This window comes from Girardinichthys multiradiatus, chromosome 22 (genome assembly GCF_021462225.1).
Source record: "Girardinichthys multiradiatus isolate DD_20200921_A chromosome 22, DD_fGirMul_XY1, whole genome shotgun sequence".
NCBI classification, from domain to species: domain Eukaryota; kingdom Metazoa; phylum Chordata; class Actinopteri; order Cyprinodontiformes; family Goodeidae; genus Girardinichthys; species Girardinichthys multiradiatus.
The window spans coordinates 35,760,923-35,774,557 of record NC_061814.1 but is presented as its reverse complement, the minus strand read 5'-3'; the positions used below and the strand labels follow the sequence as shown (position 1 = coordinate 35,774,557).

General features: G+C 40.7%; 1 protein-coding gene across 5 annotated transcripts in view; it reads right to left on the bottom strand.

Annotated features, from left to right (window-relative positions):
• The window catches only part of fgfr2 (fibroblast growth factor receptor 2), a 63,183-nt gene that overhangs the window by 24,457 nt on the left and 25,091 nt on the right, over positions 1–13,635 (bottom strand). For all 5 annotated transcript variants that reach the window (XM_047352567.1, XM_047352566.1, XM_047352564.1 and 2 more), the window contains 3 exons: positions 12,016–12,273; positions 6,701–6,870; positions 2,697–2,820 (listed from right to left, as the gene is read on the bottom strand). In XM_047352567.1, the coding sequence (XP_047208523.1) occupies positions 2,697–2,820; positions 6,701–6,870; positions 12,016–12,273 (552 nt within the window). The remainder of the gene's footprint in view (positions 1–2,696; positions 2,821–6,700; positions 6,871–12,015; positions 12,274–13,635) is intronic.

The window sequence follows — 13,635 nt, the reverse complement described above, 5'->3', positions numbered from 1 at the left end:
TTAAGAAAAAGGGCTAAAAGGCAAAAAAAAAAAAAACATCAAGCAAATTCAGGAAGTAGAGACTTCTACTGTCTTTTCTAAAATCTGTCAGATCTGATGGGTACCATCTCTCCTTCTTCTCTCCAGAACTCCCCTCTCTTTCCTACAAATTCCAATGGTGCGCCTTGCTTATTGTTTGCCTTTATTTGCCCCCATTTTCCACCCTTCTTTACCCTGACCTTTCCCTACTTTAAGAGGGTGGAGACATCAAGCACTCTCTGCAAAACCTAACAACACTATATGTTAAACCAAAACAAATTAAAAAAAGCATTTAACTTGCATTCTGAAGTGTTACAACTAAACCAGTGGATCACAGTGCCTCAGAAAGGTATGCATACCCCTTAAACATTTCTATGTTTTGTTGCATTAAAACCACAAACTCTAAAGACTCTGATCTATTGCGTTTTATGTGATAGACTAACACAATGCTGCACATGGTTGCAGAAGAAGTGGCAGAAGAATACATGGTTTTTGAATTTTATTTCCAAATAATATCCTGCGAGAATATGTGATATAGACAATGGATGGATGGATGAAGTAGATCTTAATCCAATAACTAGTCTCCAGTTCCTGACCACAATTAGTGATTAGTGGAGTAACCTGATGGGAGTTTTCCCTGGTGTCCAGTTAAGGACTTTTAACTCTGAGCAACCTGGCAGCTTAGCTCACAAGGACCGTAAGGGTCAGGGGTGGGTAAAGACCCCGGAAAAGCTCAGCGTGGTACAGGATGGCATGTGGCTACCCACACAGTGCTGAATAGCTGTGGCATGCCATGTGTGTCCGCTTGTAGCTGCCCAACTACAGCCCTTTGTCTGGACTCCAGTTTAAACCGGTAAACCTGAGTGTTTTCGTTTCTTAAAGGCAGATCCAACAGGTCATTTGAGCTACAAAAAGTCTGATAAGAAAAAGCTTTTCTGTCTCCATGTTGCCTCTTTTTCTTTCCCCTGGTCTAATAGCGAACAATGATGCAAAAGGTTTTAAGGGGGGCAACAGAGGCTATGGACACAGTCATGGAGGAGGGTTAGTGTTCTGCAGTAAAATGGCAGAAAAATAAATATGCAGTGGGAAAGAGACCTTTAGCCAACTCCAGTAAGAGGAAACAGGGCCTCAGTTGGGGAGCATGTGTGAACATGTGTTGGCTGTAATGTGTTTCCGTGATGTGCCTATACATTCGCATTGTGCAAATACCCTCCAGTATTCAGTTCCAGTCTAATGTGATGCAAATATTACTGCTAATCACTATCAAGGCACTAATAAAAACAAATGGAAGTTTAATAACATCAGGAATAAATCCACTTATGGAGACAAGCTCCAGATGCTGGGATGATAATTTGGACCTCTGTCTGTTTTGTTTATCTGTGGTTTACTGAACAGGCTTCAAAAGAATGACTGCATCAGATAAACTTTGAAGGCTCACAAAGTGGTGAGGGGCAAGTCTAAAAGAGAACTGGTCCTTATGAAATTAAGCAAGTAAGGTTGGTATAGGCAAACACACATTGATCTGCTACTGTTATCTTTAATCCCTCTGTTGTCTCAGCCATCTATTGATTCTGCAAACGGAGTGAAAAACAATTTTTTTTTATTATGCACCAAAGGTCAGAAAAGAGAGGTTGACTGAGCTGGGGCCGAACTTATCATGACACATGAGTCAGCTTTAAAGGGTCAGTTCTGTTCAGTTGGCCTGCTTGAGGCCAATTAGGCAGATCAATACAGCAACAGTGTTCGGCTGTTGAAGCTAACTAATGTTTAATGTCCACTAGCGGTGTGTCCCATGGACATTCTCAGTTTGAGTATGTGAGAGGATTCTTCTGGCGAGCTGTTAGCTGTCCACTGCTCAGAGGTTTAATTCGGTTTCCAAAAACCCCCAGTGATATGACATTTCCCTGCTACAGATAAGGTAAGTATTACAGGGAAATATTTTCACAGATGCTTACATCGAAAAATCCAAACTATCCCGTTAGGATAATAAACTAAATAAATAGATAAACTAATCAGTTTAAAACAGTGGTGTCCAAACTTTTTGCCACTCATGCCAATATCAAGTTAAAAGTACTCGTAGGCCACAATTAAACATTTTTTTTTCATAAATTGATGGATGTTTGTGTTCCTACTTACTATGAGATTACAATTCTTTTTTTGATTATTAACAATAATTTGCTGGATGTGGGTGGTCCTACTTATTTTAAAATTAAAGCCAAATCTTTGCTTGATAAAAGCCAAACACTTTGTGTCACATTTACCGTTAATTTGTCAGCGTAAATCTGGCCATAAACAATTTTTTGTCCATCTGCATCAACCACCCGGTGGGCCAGATTTTGTACCAATTGTCAATTGCAGTTGTGGGCCGCATAAAATCATTTGCAGGAATGCAGACGGCCCCTGGGCCACACTTTGAACTTCCCTGGTTTAAAAGAATATTCCAATATAAAATAATGAAAGCTGAACTGAACCTGATGACATATTCATCTTTCCTCTCTACACTCTTGGCAGCAGTTCCTGACCTCCACCTGTATCCACAGTACACCTGTGCCATTAAACAGCATGTACACACACACACACACACACACACACTGTCCTCACTTACTGTGGGAAGTCTTTTTCCCTACCAGTTCTCTACATCTCTAAGCTTAACTGGTGTGTTTTAAATGAGTACTGACCCACTACATCCAGAGTGTAGGTGTGGTTGATGGATCCAAACCGGTTCTCCACCAAACAGGTATAGTTTCCCTTGTCCGATGGTACCACGCTCTCCATGATCAGGGTCCAGTGCTGGAGGCGTACCTGTTACCAAGATACAGAATGATTGAGTTAGGATTAGCAGACGTGAAAGAGCTAGCCCCAAAGAAAAGAACAAGAGAACTTAAAGAGGATATGGTGGAAGGTGTGAGAGATGTTTGTGTGCTGGTGAAAAAAAAATAAAAAATAAAAACAGTGACAAACTGGAAATTGTCTAATTCCAAGGTTCTCAAGCTGGGGGGCAAGTACCACAGGTGGTACATGGGTTGCATTTGGTGGTACTCAGAGGTCAATTATAAGGTAAAGATGAAAGAATTACATTAGCATCAAAACATAAGAACAACAAACTAATGTAATTCACTCCATCTTGTTCTTCCAAACATTGCAGCAACAGGTTAACTAAAAGCTGTAGTTATCACAAAGTCCTATACGTTGGTGGCTATTGGATTTAAAGGTAGAATTAGAAAGAAATATTGTAATTTTTCACACGGATTTCTGACAACATGTAACCTTTTTCCAGTTTGGAACTAAGAAGTTCAAACCTTTAAGTAAAACAATGGAAAACCTAATTAAATTACATTCTTCAACCAATCACTCACCGCCTATAGATACGACTGATGTAGTATTTATGACATCACAAAGTAAACTAGCATAAGTCCTCCTGTAGACATGTTTTAAAATATCTGTTAAGACAGATATTTAAACACAGTATTTGTTATAAAAATGTTTGAGGATCCCTGGTATAATCTCTATCTGCCTCTGCCATTGTATGTTCCACCACAGTTATAGCCTGAGCTGTTTCAAGCATACAGTTGTCCAAATTTTGCAATGGTAGATTTACCAGTGCCTGGAATCTACAGGTATGAGTAAACAAGGAGGTTTCCATTCCTACACTGAAGAGAGACACTGTAGCTGCTGCGTGTTCAGGCCTACATTTTACACATTGGAGAAGTAAGGCCATTGGGCTGGGCTTGGGTACAGCTTTTGTCAAACATTTGTTGACAGAAAGAGAGGAATTAAATGCCCATGGTGTAACTGATAGCATGACCATATCATATTTGTGGCTGATTTTTGTCTTAGTTTTAAAGAGCGCTGAACATGCTGAACATGATCTGCATCTAACTTTTCCTGGCAGGGGCATGATTCTTTTCTCATAGGTCATCAGCTATTAACCACATGCCTCAGAATCGTTCAGCATCACTGGTCTTTTCATAAATGTGTTGCATAACTCTCAGGGTAAACGATTATGATCTAACAGAAGCATACCAAGAGGCAGTAATCAGCAAAAAATATAAAACTTACAAAGTCAGCTACACTTATACCCACTCCTGGTAAAGATGTGTAAAATTTCTTAACATAAATTCATCTTGTATTACAACACAATGTTAAACTGAAAAATTTTGAAAAATCCAACATTTAATTTAAGTGGGAATTAAATCCCAGGTTGAGAAATAATGGTTTAACCAAATCACTGATGGTACCGCTGACCTTTTCTTCAAAATAAATGTAACCGCAGCATTTTCTCATTTATACGTAACTTTTTAAAGTTAATCAGAGATTCAAGGGAGGTTAGTTAGAAATCTCTGACCTTCTGTATAAATATGATGTGACGCAGAATTCAGTTTATTTATATAGCACCAATTCACAACACGTCATCTCAAGGCACTTCACAAAAGTCAGGTACACACATTCCAATTAATCCTAATCATTGAACAGTGTAGTCAGATTCAGTTATTTATTCAGATTGGATAAAAAGTTTTTCTGTCTAAGGAAACCCAGCAGAGTACATCCAGTCAGGGACTTGCAGCATTCACTCCTCCCGATTGAGCATGTAGAAGCTCATTTAATCTAGCCACCATTCTCTGGGGTACACGAGGACCCACATTTGTCTTTGGGTGTGAACTAAGATCACTATTAGAGAAATGCAGCAAGTGGGATCACCAAGTCTCAGTAGCCATTAGACATGCCAACTACCAGCCAGAAATAAAGCTCTGTCCTACCATCACAACCATAAACGTATGAAAGAAATATGTAGAAAAGCAACTCATGCCCACTAAAATGCTGTGGGATCTGTGATGGTATGGGCTTGTTGCTTTACAGAAAGGTCCTAAAAACTTGTTTTTTAGGACCAGCAATAGCATGACATTTGGTCCTCCAGCAGAATAATGGTCCAAAACATAATAACAAATCAGCACCGAACAAGTGCACAAAAGCAGCAATTTTCATGGTCATCTCAGTACCCAGACCTAACTTACAAAATAATGTGGGGTAAAATTAAAACAAAAGATAAGGGGAGGACCCAGGATGTGCGAAGAGGAACAGTTGAAGATATCTCCGGTGGTTTGCTCCAGCCTTGTGAAATGTTTTAGAATAGTAAGAGCTACCAGCAAAAGTGGTAGTACAAATAAATAACACCAGGAGTACAAATATATGTGCCACCAGTGATTTTGTTAAAAACAGTTATTCCTTAATGCAATCTTTTTACTCTACTGAAGAAATGTACTCCAATTAAAGGTTGGATTATTCTTAAATGTTCAATGTGAGTTTAATTTAACTTGAAGCTTTTTACACATCTTTAACTGAGATGCCAGTTAATGTTGCCAGCAATGTAACAATTAAAACAACTCAGCAAGAGGATTCAAAAATACATAACATGTAGGAATCACAAACTAGTGTAAATAAAGGACGTTTCTCTCCCTGACTTAATTATCAAGCAAAAAGACCAGTAGTTAAGTAGGATAACTTCTTTACCATCAGATGCAAGAGACAAATATGTTTAGCTAGATAAAAATCTTCACTCCTGTAGTAGAACTTCAAAAGACATAGTAAAAAAAAAAGTCAGGCAGACTTTAAAATGAAAACAAAATTGTCAAAAACCAGGGCTGCACGGTGGAGCAATTGGTAGCACTGTTGCCTTGCAGCAAGAAGGTCCTGGGTTTGCCTCCCGGTGGGTCTTACTGGATGGAGTTTGCATGTTCTCCCTGTACATGCGTGGGTTCTCTCCAGGTACTCCGACTTTCTCCCACAGTTCAAAAAACATGACTGTTAGGTTAATTGGTCTCTCTACATTGCCCTTAAGTTTGAATGAGTGTGTGCTTGGTTGTTTGTCCTGTGTGTGTCTGTGTTGCCTTGTGATGGACTGACGACCCGTCCAGGGTCAAAAATACACATAGACACCCATAGACTGCTGGAGATAGGCACCAGCTTCCCTGCAACCACTATGGAAGTAGCGGTAGAAAATGACTGACTAACTGGCAAAAGCCAATGAGTTCCTCTGGATGAACAGAAAAACTGTTCTTCACACGGTCTTTTTTATCTTTCTTTAATATTTTAAACTCTTCTTTATTCAGTAATCAAATCAATTTACTATCTCTGGTCTTGTAATCAAATAGGCAAAGCAGAGAGCTCCCCATCATGGGCCCGTCAAATGTGCTGAGTCTGCACTTTTTAGCTTGATGTAAATAAACATTACACGTACATTCCACCAACCATCGTTGTTTCAATTACAGGTACAACCAGCGGATAAAAGGTAACGCAGCTTTTCCTGTCTATAAAGCACAGAGAATGTATACCTTTGAGTATTTAAATACACGGTGCACCTTAATGCTGAGCTTGGACTTAGCATTTGCTTGTTAAGTCTTTTATGAGAGCAACGATACTAATTATAAGCATTACATGAGATTTTCTCTAAACATTAGGTTTAGCATTAGCGGCCTTGGTGTTATCGATTCGCAGCAAAAAAAAAACATTTTTCATTTTATATCCATCCTGTTAATCTCAGGGTTACATTATTAACAGTGACATTAATGAGCATTCTTAATCATCAATTACTCCTTCAAGAGTATTACAGAATGGAAAACAGGAGCAAACAAAGGGCCAGTGAGTTGATGTTTGTATAGGTTTGATGGATTACTGTTTCTCCTACCTTATATCCTCCCATGCGGTCCTCTTGCCGAAAAGGCCTGCCGTTTTTAAGCCAACGCAGCACTGGCTGGGGAAAGCCTCCTGCAGAACAGCGGAACTTCACTGTGTTGGCAGCTGGCACTGCGTGCAGTTTCTTCTCCATCTTTGCTGATGAAGTCCAGTATGGAGCGCCTGCAACCAGATAACAAGCGGTGTTCAGTCATTTCCTGACAGTGTCCCCTGCATCAACAGCTACGCTTCAGAGAAAAAAGAGTTGGCTTAATCCAGATGCACAAAGGAGAGAAAATCTGCAGAAGAATCCAACCTGAACCGTTCTTGAAGATACCCCCACCCCCTTTTTCTTGGCAACACTATCCTAACTGCAGTCTGCAAAACCAGACCTAAATCTCTTCCACGACTAAACAAAAATAAACACTTTTCCTGTGAGCTCTGCAGGGTGCAACAGAAACTAAAAAAAGATCAGCTCAGACCAGCAAGGACTGGGCGTTGCCAGGATAATTAGACCATCACATTCAATTTTTATCTCATTCCACTTAACAGTTTTTTTCTCCTCCTTTTTCCTCAAATTACCATAGCTACCCTGTAAATCATTCTGCTAGATATGAACGACAAGCCCAGGGGAACTTATGACGCCTGAAAAAAATCATTGTGTCCTTTTAGAGAAGGTTAAAGTCTAATTTAAGAAAGAATCTTGGAGGTTTTAATGCTTTTTAGAGATTAAATGCATTCCCATCATTCTAGGCATCAAAATCTACCATCTTACTTGTGTTTTGTGCTCATTTACTCCCAACTTCTGTCTCTCAGCTAGATTTGCTTCCCCTGTCCCCCCCTGCACCTGGTAGTGTGATTGTCTAAGCAGCTGGGACTCAAGGCTGGAAGAGGCACTCAAAGACAAACAACAGCCCAAACTATCCTCGACACCATCACTTCCTCTTCTTTTGGCAGGAGGGACAGAGGGAATACCCACAGATAACACCATGATAAATTAAGGTAGCAATGCCCTAGGAGAATATTTGTTATAAGTTTTATTCCTGGCAGTCTGAGCGCTATCAGACGCTTTTCATCATGCAACACTAGCACCAACCGGACATGTCCAGCATATTCGGATGGTTGTGCCAGAATTGCTTTCCCTTCCTGAACAGATCAAACGACCGGTTGCGCTTCTTCATATATCTTCCTGTGCCTCTCAGTTTGTCACCTTTCCTGTCCTAACCTCGTCTGCGCACACAGAGACAGATTTGGAGGAGAGTGGCCAATTGCAAATCTCTCTCTGCAAAACAACATTTGACCTAAAACTGAAGCCCTAGTCGGCACATCAGGTCCTGACTAGGTTAGGGTTGCAGTTTCTCATGCTCGTTGTCCAAAGGGGCAGGACCTTCAGACTTCTCTGCCCAGCTAGGCAGTAAATAATTATAATAATAATAATAATTATAATTATAATTAATATTATTTAATTATAAATAATTATTTACTACCCTCTCCATGAGACTAAGTTAAAGCATTTCATGTTGCAGTTGTTTTCCCCTTTATTTAGGGGTGATCATAGCAAAGGGACTGTTAATAAATGCATGACACACTTCCGATTTTTAAGTGTGAAAACAAATACAGGTCCTTCTCAAAATATTAGCATATTGTGATAAAGTTCATTATTTTCCATAATGTAATGATGAAAATTTAACATTCATATATTTTAGATTCATTGCACACTAACTGAAATATTTCAGGTCTTTTATTGTCTTAATACGGATGATTTTGGCATACAGCTCAAGAAAACCCAAAATTCCTATCTCACAAAATTAGCATATCATTAAAAGGGTCTCTAAACGAGCTATGAACCTAATCATCTGAATCAACGAGTTAACTCTAAACACCTGCAAAAGATTCCTGAGGCCTTTAAAACTCCCAGCCTGGTTCATCACTCAAAACCCCAATCATGGGTAAGACAGCCGACCTGACTGCTGTCCAGAAGGCCACTATTGACACCCTCAAGCAAGAGGGTAAGACACAGAAAGAAATTTCTGAACGAATAGGCTATTCCCAGAGTGCTGTATCAAGGCACCTCAGTGGGAAGTCTGTGGGAAGGAAAAAGTGTGGCAGAAAACGATGCACAACGAGAAGAGGTGACCGGACCCTGAGGAAGATTGTGGAGAAGGGCCGATTCCAGACCTTGGGGGACCTGCGGAAGCAGTGGACTGAGTCTGGAGTGGAAACATCCAGAGCCACCGTGCACAGGCGTGTGCAGGAAATGGGCTACAGGTGCCGCATTCCCCAGGTCAAGCCACTTTTGAACCAGAAACAGCGGCAGAAGCGCCTGACCTGGGCTACAGAGAAGCAGCACTGGACTGTTGCTCAGTGGTACAAAGTACTTTTTTCGGATGAAAGCAAATTCTGCATGTCATTCGGAAATCAAGGTGCCAGAGTCTGGAGGAAGACTGGAGAGAAGGAAATGCCAAAATGCCAGAAGTCCAGTGTCAAGTACCCACAGTCAGTGATGGTCTGGGGTGCCGTGTCAGCTGCTGGTGTTGGTCCACTGTGTTTTATCAAGGGCAGGGTTAATGCAGCTAGATATCAGGAGATTTTGGAGCACTTCATGCTTCCATCTGCTGAAAAGCTTTATGGAGATGAAGATTTCATTTTTCAGCACGACCTGGCACCTGCTCACAGTGCCAAAACCACTGGTAAATGGTTTACTGACCATGGTATCACTGTGCTCAATTGGCCTGCCAACTCTCCTGACCTGAACCCCATAGAGAATCTGTGGGATATTGTGAAGAGAACGTTGAGAGACTCAAGACCCAACACTCTGGATGAGCTAAAGGCCGCTATCGAAGCATCCTGGACCTCCATAAGACCTCAGCAGTGCCACAGGCTGATTGCCTCCATGCCACGCCGCATTGAAGCAGTAATTTCTGCCAAAGGATTCCCGACGAAGTATTGAGTGCATAACTGTACATGATTATTTGAAGGTTGACGTTTTTTGTATTAAAAACACTTTTCTTTTATTGGTCGGATGAAATATGCTAATTTTGTGAGATAGGAATTTGGGGTTTTCATGAGCTGTATGCCAAAATCATCCGTATTAAGACAATGAAAGACCTGAAATATTTCAGTTAGTGTGCAATGAATCTAAAATATATGAATGTTAAATTTTCATCATTACATTATGGAAAATAATTAGCTTTATCACAATATGCTAATATTTTGAGAAGGACCTGTACAACATAGAAAGCAGACCCCTAGGATTCCCTTTACCCCCTACATTACAGCCAACTTTCCTTGCCCAGCAATGTGGAAGCTTTTCCATATCTTCTCAGATAACACCACCAATTGCTCATGATAAATACTCTGGTACCGTGTTTTATCTATTTTAAGGTAACTCAAACGTTTGCAATGTTTTGCAGTGGCTTGATACCCAGCCCAACATGAGAGATCCACAAATAAAGGCACCAATATAAAGCTACATCCCACTTTCTCCACTCTCACTCCTTCCAAGCTCCTCCTTGCTTTAGTCCTGGGTGTCGTGCCAAGTCTTGATCACAGAACTGTTGGTTCTGACCCAAAAGCCCTCTCCCCCTTCTTCCTCTTCTTCTCCCACTCCTTTAATAATATTCTTGGTTTTGGATTTTCTGAAACACACACGGCAGAAAAATTGCAACTGTACTGCCAGAACAGCTTGTTCTTTGTTTCCAAACAGCTTACTATGACCAGTGTGGCTGGATCTTTTCCCCGTACCTCAATTTTTCCTGTCTTTTCCTCCTTTTTTAAATGGATTTCAGGCAATTACAGTCAGCCCAAAAGTGGAGGAGAACTCATGGCGAGACACAAAGCGTGTGGAGAATTTTAACAAGATGTGGAAGCCCTCATGGTTACTTCAGCCTCTCTTCGTGAGTGTGTAAGCAAAAGCAGACATGTGTACGCTGCAGCTATACAAACTTGAGTAAAACTTTCTCTTTCTCACATACACCCCCCCCCACACACACACACCAACACACATTGGGTCCAGGTGGGTAAGTGTGTCCAGATGGCCAGCTTTCATAATGGATGAGCACAGCTGACTGACTTGGCTGGCTTGCTGGTTGGCTCCTTCAGGCCTCACTACCTGGGAGACACTATCTGAAGGAATCTCAGGAATTCCTGTATTCCCTCGAGCATCTAGCCTGGAAGACACACACACACACATACACACACACACACACTCCCCAAGATCCAACTGTATAAGCTTAGACAGGAACATGCAAAGAAATGGGTGAAGGCTGCTTTTGTTGTTGCTAACAGCTGCCTTTGCAAAAAACCCAACAAAAAGACTCTTCTTGCTTGATGCTGTTTCTTGATGATATTTGAACAGTCTGATGCAGTAACGTTTCATAGACACTATGACTTTGTGAGTGTGGCTGACATTTGTTTCCTGAGTTCCTGTGGAATAAATATGAAGTGACACACGGGTGCATTTCTGTAGCCACTCTTCAGAATGGGAAAGACAAGAGAGCATGTCATTTGATTGTGGCAGATGAGTATATTAATCTTCATAAAACCAGAAATGGTCACAGGATTATTACTCAGCTATGATGATTCAAGATCATCTTCCTGCTACAGCACACAGTCTGTAGGATGGTGAAGGAGCTTGAATAAAAAGCTCCAAAACTCACTGCTGTGAATATGTGCAAAAGCACCACATGCCCGTTGTTAAGTCTGGCAGAGGGTCTGTGATTCTGTGGGCATGTGTTTTCCCCAATTTGCTCTGAAAAATTGTTAGAGCGCATGGCATCATGAACACATTAAAATACCAGAAACATCAGTTTACTATACTAGTAATCCATGACCTTCTGTGCCCCTGAAGTATGAAGTTAAGCACAGAATTATTCATACTTTAGCTCCCCCCCAATGATTCTCTAATTTTGGTCAGGAATCTAGCTGGCATACTCCAGCAAGTAAAATTGCTTCCATTCAGAAGAAACATATTGGGAATTTTGCTTGGGATTTGTATCCATATGGAATAAATGTATTCAGATAAAGGTTGGATTTTTTTTGAATATTCCAGTGAGACAGTATACTACTTTTTATTTAAGGCTTTTCCTTATCTGTACCGGGCGTGACAACAATTGTGGAGGTCAGTATAGATTATAATAGTGCCTGCGTCATCTTTCTAGGCTTGTAATCATATCCTACTGAGAACGAAAAAAAATCAGCCTCATCACCCAAGGAGGAATACAACTAGTTCCATGGCCATTTTCTGAACTTAACTACATACTATCCACCCATTCATCTCCAAACTGTCAGTCCTGCTCTGCTCTGACCTGTCCTGTCCCTCTGACTCACCTGTGATATTGACTAAGAAGCAGAACGTGTCTTTGCCCTCGCTGGTACAGGCGTACAGGCCCGAGTCCTTAGGCGTGGCATCACGGATCTGAAGCACCTCATGTTCAAACAGCGTGCGGTTGGTGGTCCGCAGAGAGCTGCCATCTTTGGTCCAAGTGATGGTTCCAGTCGCTGGCAGAGGACAAATTATCTTCAGCACCTCACCGGGATGCACCGAGGAGACTGTGGGCTTAGAAATCTGGCATTTGTTTGAAGGATCTGTGGAGAAAATGGAGTAGGAGAAGTTTGAAGTTAGGGAAAGAAAACAGGAGGTGCACAAAAAGGAGGAAAAAATATGGGAGTGAGGTGAATAAACAAGCTGTAGTTTAAGAAATGACTTATCAAACAACCCTTATTTGATGAATGTAAATTAAGTTAGGAAGCAGTTAAGGAAGCAGACCAGAATGTAACCAGTCAGTCACTTAAAAATAGATCCCATGGAAGCCCAGATCAGTTATCAGTTCATCTGAATGATTTGTGGTACCGATTTAGTGAATGCAATATTGGCGAAAGTATTAATAAAATAAAGAAAAGGAAGGCCTAACAGTCATTCAGAGGTTAGGACAGGAATGAAGGCAAGTATACGCAGAGACAGACACGATGAAGATAACTCAGGAGTAGGTGTAATCATCATCGACAGTTGAAATAAACAGAAATCCTTTCGTAGCATCATCCTGTCTCCTTTTAGGCCGACGGGGTTATCAGCATGCCTGGTCTAACTGACATTTAGCGGCTTTAACTGTGTCACCAGATTTTAAATCGTGAATCAGACTGAACAAGCAGGCCAGCATATGGCTGCACTCTCTGACAATGTTCGAGACACGTGAGCACAAGTACAAAAACAAACCCAAAGTCATCTGAACAATACGCGCTTCAAGGGAGATCGACTTTTATTTGGGTTGTGTACGATCTGAACTTCCTGTCTAGTATAAAGGGCTGAGTGTGTGTGAAAGAGACCATTTCATCCTTGCCGACCACAAACAAGATTCTTTGCAGCACAGCAACCAAACAGGCAGGGATGACGCTGTCAAGATGCTCTTAAAATTGTACACAATCCTGTTCAAATGCTGGGGTTTTAAAACAAAAAAAACAAAACCATGATAAATAATTGTAAATCTTAAAACACATATAATGTGACCTTTATCCTGCATGATTAAACTACAAGAAAATAAAATCTGTTATCAGGAAAAAAACATTTGAAAAATAAAAAAGTTTAATAACCTGGTTGCATAATTGTACATCCTTAAGCTAATATTTTATTGAAGCATCTTTGGATTCAATTAGTAGTCAATCAGCATGCCACATCTTGGCATGGTAGTGTTTGTTCAAAGTTCAAATCAGATGTCACATTTAGTTCTAGACTCTGGTAAGGCCATTCCAAAACTTCAATATCCTCAAATGAAGTCATGAAAACAGTGTTACTGTCAAGCTATGGAGAGGCTCTCTGAGAAGTTTCTGAGTTATTTTTAAAGAAACATTCAGCCACTATTCACCCATAAGTTCTCCAGTTGCTCACGACTGTTCTCGCAGTGGAAATGTTTTGCAGCTTGCTCCTGACTGATACCATTGCACAATGAGATC